We start from the raw sequence: 12,144 nt of genomic DNA on the forward strand, positions 1-12,144 counted from the left end.
TTTTATTTTTAAATTATTCTAGAAAGAATCTTGTAATCATCATGGTGGAATTAGCAGATGAGTTTAGAAAAAAAAAATCCCATACGCTAAGATTGTTTTTTCCCCCCTGGGTAATTAACTTAATTTAACATCCAGGTTATACAATAATGAAACTACTTATTGTTGGAAAGAATTATAATGAATGTAAAATGGAATTTTTTCCTAATGCAATTCAGAGTTTCCTTGTTATTTTACCAAAATTGTTCTTCTGAATTACCATGACCTTTTTTTTGCCAATATTTTTTTCTTCAGTAGTTGTTTTCTACTCATTTTTACAAACTCTTCTTTTAACTTTTCTACACAATAGATTGTCTTACTTTTCTTTTTGTGACTGTCTCTTTAGTGACTCCATCTCACTGAAGTGTTTATTTAGCCTTAGCCTTCCAATCTTATCTCTTTAGACTTGTTCTTTCAGAAATCAGATCCATTATTAGGACTTTGACTATTACGTCTATACAGATTACTCATAAATACATATCTAGTTCAGACTGCAGATTAGAGTTTTCCATGAATAATAGTCTCATATTTTGCTTGACATTTTATTTTAAATTCAAGAGATCCAAGACTGAAGTCATCATCTTTGTGCCCAGCTCCCTTTTGAAGCTTCATTAGAATTATTTTTTTCTGGGGGCAGCTAGGTTTGAGATTGAGAACCAGGCCCAGAGATGGGAGGTCCTGGGTTCAAATATGGCCTCAGACACTTCCTAGCAGTGTGACCCTGGGCAAGTCACTTAACCCCCATTGCCTATCTCATACCATTCTTCTGCCTTGGAACCAACACAGTATTGATTCCAAGATGGAAGGTGAGGGTGAAAAAAAAGTTATTTTTGTGATTCTGCCAATGGCAGTATTTTTCCTTTTGCTTTTTTCTCTTTACTTGTACCCTAAGATGGACTTAACAGTTTTTAAAATTTATTTTAATTTAGAATATTTTTCCCATGGTTACATGATTCATGAAATCCCAACCCCACACCCTTTTCTGCCCCCTCCCGAAGCTGACAAGCAGTTCCACTGGGTTATACATGTATCATTCTTCAAAACCCATTTCCATGCTATTCATATTTGCAGTAGAGGGATCCTTTAACATCAAAACCCTAGTCATATCCCCATCCAAAGACATGATTGGGGGCAGCTGGGTGGCTCAGTGGATTGAGAGTCAGGCCTAGAGATGGGAGGTCTTAGGTTCAAATTTGACCTCAGATACTTCCCAGCTGTGTGACCCTGGGCAAGTCACTTAACCCCATTGCCTAGCCCTTACCCCTCTTCTGCCTTGGAGCCAGTACACTGTATTGATTGCAAGACTGAAGGTAAGGGTTTAAAAAAAAAAAAGAAAGAAAGATGTGATTGATCATGTGTTTTTCCTCTTCTGGGTTTCTGTTTTCACAGTTCTTTCTCTGAATATGGATAGTGTTCTTTCTTATAAGTTCCTCTGGGTTGTCCTGGGTCATTTATTGCATTGCTGCTAGTAGAGAATTCTATTACATTCGATTGTATTGGTGTGAGGTGGTACCTCAGAGTGGTTTTAATTCGCATTTCTCTAATCAGGAGGGATTTAGAGCACGTTTTCATGTGCTTATGGATAGTTTTGATTTCATCATGGCACTATTTTTTCTGATTCCAAACTTTGGAATTATCATGTACTTTATTCCCCCTTGGACTGAGTTGAAATATTACTGCATATTCCAGACTGGGCTTTGGAAAACAACCAAAGCATAACAAGTGGATGTGTCCTAGATTCTAACAACATGAAGCAGAGCTTCTTAATGTTATTCTACTGAAGTGTTACCTAGCTCCTTTGGGAGACCAATATTTGTATGCCAGAATAGCCTTTGATCCCTACGTCGCTATAGCATTCAATGTATTTCTCCCCTTCTCAGATAACACCCCACAGGAGAAATAGTATTTGTTTGAAGAGAGAAAAACGGCTTCACTTTTGATAGTTGAAAAGTCCAGAAAGGTGCACTGGGTAACACCTACGGGTGTCTCACCTCCAGGAGGAGGAGAGTGTATATTTAGGGTGTCTTTTCATATTTCGTTAAGTCCCTCTTGATGTTTGTAATTTTGTTACATTTACTTTGATTTGTTGTTCTTTTCACTTGCATTGTTGTGGACACTGTGTGACCCCGCGAGGCACCTTTTACTCATCTGTGAAGTGGTCTGGAGAGGGAAATGGCAAATCACTCTGGTAATGTGCAGAGTACTGAACGGCAGCGATTCCTGTGTATATTGTTTTCTTGACTTGGCTTCCTTTATTCTGATCAGTGTGATATACACACACGTCTCTATATTCATCATGCATATAATTTCTTACAGCACAGGATATTCCATGGCATGCACCTACCACCGCGTGTTTAGCGATTCGGCAATTGATGGGCATCTACTTGTTTCTCATTTTTAGCTGTTCTAAAAGTGCCATGATAAATATTTTGGAGTATATAGGGACTTTTTAAAAATTTTGTGACTTCTTTGTGCATGAAGTTCAGTAATGTAGTATCTGGTTCAAATGATACAGACATTTTAGCCATTTTGGCATACTTCCAAATTGTTTCTAAAGTGATTGTATCATTTGACAGTTCCATCAATGATGTGTTGGTGTGCTTATCTTTGTATACCTCCAGTATTGAGTACTGCCATTTTGGGGGCCATTTTTGCCAATTTGTAAGGCGTGAGATGGAACCTCAGAATTCTTTTGGTTTACATTTCTCTTTATTATTAGTGATTTGATTAAAAATGTGGTTGTAAATACTTTGCTTTAAAAACTATCTGTTCATATCATTTGGCCATTTATCTTTTGGGGGAATGACTACGAGTTTTATATATAAGTATATATGTTTGTTGTTTATATTATCTTGGATACCAATCCCTTGTGAGAGAAATTTGATATAAATATTTTTCCCTCCCCCCCTACATTCAAACACCTCCCTGATGATCATAGATGCATTAATGTTGTCTGCACAGTCTTTTCAGTTTCAGGTTCTCTTTTTCTGCTGTAAACACAGTATTATATTACTTCAAGTTCCTTAATCTTTTTTTTTTGGGGGGGGTGGCCTTATTCTCACTGGCTTTCCCCTCACCTCTGATCTCGTCTCATTTGGTATGCTCCCTCATTTTCTTGCCTGTCAGCTGACCCTGTTTCTTAATTTTTAGATTTCATTTTTGTGTCCCCTTTCCAAAAAGCAATTTTTTTCACTCCTTTATCTATTTCCCCTTTGTTTACTCTAAACCCTTATTCGTTTATCTCTATATTGGTTTCTCACATTTCTCTGTATTCTTCCTAGAGTCAGAGTTTCCAAGGCATCCATTTTATGGCCTGTTCTCTTCCCCTTTTGCCAGTGCCTTGTAGGGCTTTCCATTGTACATCACTTAAAAAACAGTATCAGTTATTGCAGATAGAGGACACTGCCTCTGTGGTAGGTCCCTCTTCTACTATGTCCCTGATTATATAACCCACCCCTGATCTATGCTGCCTCTCCACTCCACCCCCCACCCCCACCCCCAGCTACATTTCCCTGGAACTCTCCCTGTTTTCTTTGCTTTCCTACTCCTCCAGGTCCAGGTGGAACCCCATGTCCCACCTCCAAAGTTAAGGACTCCTTTCCCTCTGCTCCCCACTTCCCATTCCCATCACCCCACTACCATGTAGGCTTTACTCTGAGACCACAGAGATCACCTCTCCCTGCTAGCCCATCACTCTATCATTCTGCTCCCCTTCCCTGCTTTTCATGTACCCTTCTGTGCTGGAATGCAGTTCCATAAAAGGAAGCATTCACTTGTAGCTAGGTTGTTCCCAGTTTCTATCCATAATACCTGGTCTGCCTCCTCTTTGCTGCTGCTACCTCAACCAGATTTCTACCTTTATTCTATCTCCTTGTTTACATTTATTAAGAAATCTCTAACTGCTGCTCCTACAGACCTTACCTGCTACATTGATTTACTCCCTTTGCATTTCTCTTATTTTGAGAGGCAAATAATCTCTTTAGTTCTGATTTTCTTTCTAAGAATATTTCAAATTCTTCATTATTATTGAATATCCATCTTTCGTTATGTAGGATTAAGCTCAGATTTGTAGAGTAGGCCACCTGGGGTGTATCCTGAGCCCTTTTGTCATTTGGAATATGTTACTTTATTCTTTTTTCTTATGAGTTTGGAATAGTCTTGTGTTATTTAATTATCTATTATTTTATGATTGAAGATCTCCTGACCTACTGCAGAACTTTTTGTTTCCAAGTTGAATTGTTAAATTTAATGTTTCTTATTTGAGGGCGATGGAGAGGTGATCTGTGAATTCTTTTCATTTGGAATTTCATTTTCTATGTTCAGAAGTTCTCTTTTATTATTTTCTTCTTTGTAGTATTAAGCTTTTTTGACCTTTGGTAGTCTTCTGGGAGACAATTAAGGTGTCTTGAGAGATATTTTGCTTGCATAAGTAAGCATACACATACATTTTATGTATGTATACATGTATAAAATATATATGTATGTAGAAGCCTCAGTATCAATTAAAATACAGAAGAGCTTCAAGGGCCAGACATTTGGGCTTCAGGGACTTGTCCAGAGTCATAGAGCTAGAAAGTGTCTGAGGCAGGATTTGATTCCTGGTCCCCTGGACTCCAGGCCTGTGGGATCTTGTTGCCCCGAGCATATTTTCTCTTAATATTATTGCTTTTTGCTTCACTTCTCCTAGGTAGTTTTTCACTTTTGTGTATTTGCTTTCGCTTTCTGTTGTTTTCTTGTTTCTTTGGTGAGGCTTTTGTCATTCTAGATTCAAGATTTTCCTCTTATTTTTACTGTGCAGGACATACATTCTTTTCATTCTTATTTCTCGTTTAAGCCATTCAGGAATAGCAGTTTACAGTTCTGTGTTCTCTTCAAATTCTAAAAGATCCTTTGTCTCCACAAGCTAGTTCATTTTCCTTTATTTTCCAGTCTTTGCTCATAGATGCCTCAACTTGTTTACTAGGTCTGGAGACCTTATTTCCTTCTGTCCTTACTAATTTTTCCTGTGGATTGGCTTGTTTATATTCAAGGTCTTTGTGTTTTCTTCTTCCTGAAATCTTTGGTACTTTGGTGTTTCCCCTTCTTTTTCCGACTTCCTCACCTCAGCTTGCGCTATCCTCGGGTTCTGAATTTTTAAGTGCCGCCCCCCCCCCCCCCCCCCCCCCCCCGCGATGGATCCGACTGGACCCCTGTCCCAAGTGCCTTTGGAGTGGACAGCGCTGCCCTCAGCTCCATTCCCTGCCCTCTCCTTCAGGCTTGGTGGAGCGCTTCAGGCTGTCCTCCACCCCTTCCTGTCCCGCTGTTTAGAGCTGTGCAGCGCGGGGGCTTCTGGGGCGCAGTCCCTGGGAGGCTTTGGCGCCTGCGGGGTGCGGCCAGGCGGGCTGCCCAGGCCGGGGCAGGGAGGCGGGGGCTTGGCTTTGAGGTGAGATTGTGCGAGCTCCCTGGATCGTCGTTGAGTGGGGGCGGAGGGCAGAGCCGAGGAAACTCCTTCAAACCTGAGCTGAAATCGCCTCTTCCCGTCTTTGGCTCAGCTTTTCTTTTGGGGACAGTTTGACAGGTTGCCGGATTGGGGAAGAGGCTTTTGTCTTGCTGCCCACCTGACCCAGAAGTTAAAACAGGGTCTCGTTTTCATCGTAGTAGTACTGGGAAACTGAGGCAAGCGGGGGGGGGGGGGGGGTGACTGGCCCACACTTGTGCAGCTGGTAAATGGCTGAGGCTGGACTTGAGTTTTCCTAAATTCAGGCCTCCAGCTGCCTGCATGTCCCGAATAGGTAGAGGAGCCTTCATGTTTGTTGGATTGTTGAAAAAACGTTAACAATCCTGACCTTCTGTCTTAGAAATAATACCGAGTGTCCGTTCCAAGGCCGAAGAGAAAGACAGGCTGGGCAACTGGGGTAAAGTAACTTGACCAGGGTCACAGGGCCTGGAAGCATCGGAGCATCAATTTGGATCCAGACCTGGGCTCCACAGCCTGGCTCTGTCTCCGGAGCCACCCAGCTGCCCCAGCGGTGTTGGTCTCCATGGCGATAGTTGATTGTTATGGGAATTATTTCAAAAGATATATTAATTAAAAAAAAGTTGTTTGGGTCTTCACGTTTCTTTTTTAATGTTTTTTTTCTTAGAATTCTAAATTAAACTGTGTATTCTGTAACACTTCATTTTTTAAGAAGTGGGTAACCTGTGTCATATTTTTAAAACTATCCTATTTGTTGCTTCCTCTTTCTTGTTACTCTCTCCTATACAAGTGTTATAGTAGCCCCTTGCCCTCCTTTTTTTGGCATCACTATTTGTTTAAAAATTTTAAAAATTAAATTTTATTATTATTTAAAAAAAATACAACTCTTGACCTGTCTTGGAATTAATACTGAGTGATAAGGACTAGTCATTTGGGGGTTAAATGATTTGCTCAGGGTCACATTGCCAGGAATTGTCAAATTTGAACCCAGGATCTCTCATCTCTAGGCCCAACTATCCTCTGAGCCACCTTGTTTCCCTGTGGCATCATTAGTTCTCTCTATCCTTTGCCCCTCATTAACAGAGAGGTGGGGAGAAAAAAAAAAACCCTCATCATAACTGTGGAGTTGAACCCAGTGACCATGTCTAATACTTTCTGTCTGCACCTCGTGCCCATCACTTTTCTAGCATTTGGTGATAGTATATCATCGCAGATGGAGACATGGGTGGTTCATCAGTTCTTTAACTCTTTCAAGTTGTTTTAAATTTATGATGCTCTTCTTGTACAGACTGTTCTCTTGGCTCTATTCATTTCATGCCCTCTGAGATTGTCAGATTGTGTGGTTTTTAAATACTTCCCATTTACAGATAATCATGGTTTTTTGTTTGTTTGTTTGTTTTTACCATTCCAGTTACTTTGCTGTGATTCATTAGGAGCTTTTCCCTTGATGCTCCTTCCCCTTCTCCAACTTGTTTGCCAACTTTCTTGAAAGCAAATTATTTTCCTGAACATATTTAGGCCCCTGTAGATTGCCAGATAGTGTTAGATGTTGGGGAGACAAAGACAAAAAGGAAACACTCTCTCCTATTAAGGAGCTTATTCCTTTCTCTTGGGGCAACAACAAAATAGATACCAAGTAAATAGGAGGTGATTCTGAGGGGCAGCAGTGTGAGCTTGGGGCATCAGGGAAGGCTTCCTGCAGAAGGTGATTCAGTTGAGGTGAGCTCAGGACAGAAGGAGCTCTAAGAAGTGGAAGGGGGTGTTGTGGGAGGGGAGTTGATTCTAGTCATGGTGTCACAAACACGGCACACCTTAGTTTTCCTTAGCTTAACTTCTTGAGGTACCCATCCTGGCCCCTCCTGCAATGGGCTTACTTTATCACTAGACCTGAAATAGATGAAGAATTTAAGAACATTTTCCCCATGAGACCGAGAGAGGGTATGAAGATGGTATGAAGGAGAGCTGCTGACCAGAGAATGCTGCATGATAGTAGTTAATATTGCCACTTAAGGCCTTGGGTGCTGTGGGCACAGAGATGAAGGGCTGAGGCTTACCTTCAAGGAAAAGTAAATAATTCTCTCTTCCTGATGATGGGGCTTGCCGATTCTTGTGAAATGAATTGAATTTAATCATGTGTGTTTTTTCCCTTCCCCCACAGCTGCCATGCCCTTGATTGTTCTAAACTTGGCCAAAATAAAGCCATATCAGAGAGGCTTTTTCTGTAGTGACAACAGCATCAAGTATCCGTACCATGACAGTACCGTCCCATCCCCGCTCCTCTACGCAGTGGGGTTCACTCTGCCCATTTCCTCTGTAAGTAACTCATTCTATAGGTAGTGGTGGGGATGGTGATGATAATGATGATAATGCTGATGATGATGATGATTTGGTGATGGTGGAGGAGGAGGAGGAGGTATGAAATTGGGGACGGGCTAAGTCCATAGTTTTGAATTGATTAAGATTGCTTTAGTTGAGCCCTTGATTAAGGAGGAGACCCACTCTCATAGCCCTGTCCATTCATTTGTCTGTGGAAGAGGAATTTGGAGATGCACAATTTAATCTGTCATTGGAGGGCCAATTAAGAATATAGAATGATACATCTAGAAAGGGACCTTCAAGACCATCTCATCCAAATCCCTTCTTTTAAAGATAAAGGAATGGAAGTCCTATGAATAGGGACATACTTAAGATAATACAGCTAGTTAGTGGCAGAGCCAAGAGACCAGAATCATTCATTTTTGATAGGATTATTGACACAACCACCTGGACCATAGTTGTGCCCAAACCAGATTAAAATGTAATTGAGAAATACTTCGCAAAATGAATAAAAATACAGTTGAATAGATAATGTTAATATGTGGCTTTCTGAGGTAGTATGCTTTTATTTTTTCTTCCCTAAAACACTTTAAGTTGACCAGGATTGGGAAGAAAGTTCCTTTTTATTTGAGAATGAACATAACACTCCAATCTTTTCAGTTGAGAGAATGTAAATAGAACCACTGTCCCACAGGCATCACCTGTCTCTTCTCTGTCTAGTTTGCAGAATGAGCTGACCTTCCTCATATTAAGTAACTGGAACCTGTCCTCCTTTTAAGGAAGTGTCTGCCACCCACATTCCTTCATTTAGTCATTGAAGATTGAAGAAAGTCATTGTTTCTCTTTTTTATCCTATTGTTGATTCCAAGATTTAGAGCTGAAAGTAACCTTGGAGATCATCTAGTCCAAATGTCTCATTTTGCAGGTGAAGTAATTTGTCTTTCAAAGACGGAGAAATTACTTGCCAAGGAAAGAGATAGAAACAGAGCTAAAACTGAAGCCCAAGTCTTCTCCCAATTCAGCCCTCATTACCTAATACCTGCCTGTTTTATTCCTGGGATAGAGGAGAAGAACCTACCTGGCGCCTAAGAGTAGCCTCTTAGATGCTTTCAAGGTCTAGGTGGTTGCTGCTACCTTTCTTCACCACTGACCTCTTTCTGGCATTTCATTCTTTCTTTTGCAGTGGCTCAATAGTACATTCAAATGGATCTGTAATCGCATCAATTGGATTGTAATGATACAGGTCACAGTTCATGAACTATGCTAATCCTTTCTGTGTTGGAGGCCTTGGAGCATCAGGATTAGGGCTGCCAGTATAGACACTATGTTTTCAGTGGAAGAGCTGCCAGTTTCAATGATGGGGGCTAGTTCTCTTGTTCTTGTTCTCTCTTTTTAAGTTGTTATTGTATTTTTTCAATTACATATAGAAACAAGTTCTAACAATTGTTTTCTAGAATTTTGTAATTCCGATTCTCGTTCCCATTCCTTCTCCACCTTTCCTCCCTGACATGGTAAATAGTCTGATATAGGTTATACCAGTGTTGTCACATGCACCACATATGCCCAGATTCCTTGTGCTGTAAAGGAAGATGCATATTGCACATATCAGAAATCCAAGCTTTCTTTTAGAAGTTTCTAAATAATCTTTTATGGAGTCCCTCAGAAATCTCTAATATATATATATATATATATATATATATATATATATATATATATATATATAGTCTGAAACAGAGGACCCAATCTGTTGTGACATATTTAGAGTGTCTAAAAATATTTCAGTGAATATATTTTCTATAAACCATTATTTGTTGCCTTTCCCCTTCCCCTGCCCCACATCTGAATTCAAATCTGTTGCTTCTTCCTTCTTACCATTGGGCATTTCAGTTGATCTTTTACTTTTTTGGGGGGTCATGTTTTATTTTTTCCCACTTAAATGTAATTATAATTTTCACTATTAAATTCATTTTCTAACATTTTGAGTTCCACATTATTTCCCTCCCCCTTCCCCTTCCCTCTCCCTGAGATAGTAAGCTATTTATTATTGGTTATATTTGTGCTATTAAACAAAATATATTTATGTATTTATTATTTTGTGGAGGAAAACACAATTAAAAGAAATGAAGAAAATAAAAAGTTTTTATATTATTAATTTGATTTTCTTCTTTTTTTAAAGTTAGATTAACCAATACTTTATTTTATTTGTTTTTTTCAAAGAACCAGCTCTTAGTCTTATTTATTAGTTCAATAGTTCTTTTACTTTCAATTTGATTAATTTCTCCTATAATTTTTAGGATTTCCAATTTAGTTTTTATCTGGGAATTTTAATTTGTTCTTTTTCTAATTTTTAAAGTTGCAAGCCCAGTTCATTGATCTCCCTCTCTATTTTGTTGGTATAGTCACTCAGTGATATAAATTTTACCCTGAGTACTGCTTTGCTTGAACCTCATAGATTTTGATCTGTTGTCTCCTCATTGTCATTCTCTTCCATGAAATCAGTAGTTGTTTCTTTGATTTGTTCTTTGACCCACCAGTTTTGAAGAATTAGATTATTTAGTTTCCAATTAATTTTAAATTCCCTTCTCCGTGAACTCTTATTAATTATGATTTTTAGGATCAGAAAAAGTTGCATTTATTATTTGTTTTTCTGCATTTGTTCATAATGTTTTTATGCCCTAGTATATGGTCAATCTTTTTAAATGGACCATGTGCTGCTAAAAAGAAGGTCTATTCCTTTATATCCCTATTCCATGTCTCTAGATATCTATTAGCTCTAATTTTTCTAACATTTCATTCACTTTCTTTACTTCTTATTTATTTTTGGTTTGATTTGTCTAGTTCTGATAGGGGAAAGTTGAGTCCCCCCCCCCCCATTTGTATGGTGTTACTATCTTTTCCTCCTTAAGCTCATTTAGTTTCTCCTTTAGAAATCTGGAAGCTCTATCATTTGGTGCATATGATGTTGAGTACTGACATTTCATTATAAATAATATAATGATTTTATAAATAGTATAGTATAAATACTACCTTTTATCAAGATGTCATTTCCTTCCTTGTCTCTTTTAATCAAATCTATTTTAGCTGAGATCATGATTTCTACTCCTGCCTTCTTTGTTTCAGTTGTAATCTAATAGATTCTGCTCCAGCCTCTTACCTTTACCTTGTGTGTGTGTCTACCTGCCTCATATGTGTTTCATGTAGGCAACATATGATCAATTCTGGTTTTTAATCTACTCTGCTATCCACATCTGTTTTATGGGTGATTTCATCCCATTCACATTTACAGTTATGATTACCAGCGTGTATTCCCTTCCATTTTGACGTCCATCTCTTTAATTTAAAATCCTTTCATTCTTTCCTTACCCTCCAGTATTTTCCTTTCAGGCAGTCCCCTCCTCCCTCTTTCTTCTGCCTTATATGACTCCCCTTATCACCATCCTCCTCCTTATTACCCTTCTACTTTTCTATAGGGCAAGAGATAATTCTATACCAATAAGTCTGCTATTCCTCCCTCTGAGCCAATTCCAATGAGTATAAGGTTTCAGTATTAACTGTTACCAACCTCTTCCTCCCTTCCATTATATTGGTCTTCTCCCTTCCACACTTCTTTATGTGATATATTTTTGCCCCATTTTAATTCTCTTTTCCCATTTCTCTTAGTATTATCCTAGGTTTTTTTAATATACCATTCTAAACAGCTTATTTAAAAAAATATATCATCCTACACAGCTAAACACCCTCTTTGTATACTTCTTCTAACAAATATGATAATGATAATTTTTAAGAGTTGTAGATATTATCTTTCCATATAGGAATATAAGCCATTTGACCTTATTGAAGCCCTTAATTTTTTTCTGTTATTTACCTTTTTATGCTTCTCTTGGATTTTGTATTTGGGCCTCAAATGTCCTGTTTAGTTCTGGTCTTTTCTTCAGGAATGCTTGGAAATCTTCTATTTTATTTGAAGATCATACTTTTCCCTGAAGGAATATAGTCAGTTTTACAGGGTAGTTGATTCTTTGTTATAGACCCATTTCCATGCCTTCCAGAATATCATATTCTAGGCCTTTCAGTCCTTCAGTATGGAGGCTGCCAGGTCCTGTGTAATCTTGTCTGGGGCTCCATGATATCTGAATTATTTCTTCCTAGCTGCTTGTAGTATCTTCTTCTTGTTCTAGGAGTGCTTGATTTTGCCTATAATGTTCCTGGGAGTTATCTTTTTGGGATTTAATGCAGGAGGTGATCTGGAGATTCTTTCAATCTCTATTTTACCCTCTTGTTCAAGGATATCAGGGTAGTTTTCTTAGATAATTTCCTATAGTATTGTCTAGGTATTT

The 12,144-nt window shown here is 38.7% G+C and overlaps 1 protein-coding gene across 5 annotated transcripts in view; it reads left to right on the plus strand.

The window, feature by feature from the left end:
* Positions 1–12,144, plus strand: part of PLPP1 (phospholipid phosphatase 1) — a 119,133-nt gene that overhangs the window by 35,244 nt on the left and 71,745 nt on the right. For 2 of the 5 annotated variants that reach the window (XM_007486320.3, XM_007486315.3), the window contains exon 3: positions 7,650–7,804. The exons of 2 other annotated variants lie outside the window; for them this stretch is intronic. In XM_007486320.3, coding sequence (XP_007486382.1) covers positions 7,650–7,804 — 155 coding nt within the window. Of the gene's footprint in view, positions 1–5,439; positions 5,459–7,649; positions 7,805–12,144 lie in introns of those variants that run through there. One more of the 5 variants, XM_056824913.1, reaches the window with a different exon arrangement.

Source organism: Monodelphis domestica, chromosome 3 (assembly GCF_027887165.1).
Source record: "Monodelphis domestica isolate mMonDom1 chromosome 3, mMonDom1.pri, whole genome shotgun sequence".
Classification (NCBI taxonomy): Eukaryota; Metazoa; Chordata; class Mammalia; order Didelphimorphia; family Didelphidae; genus Monodelphis; species Monodelphis domestica.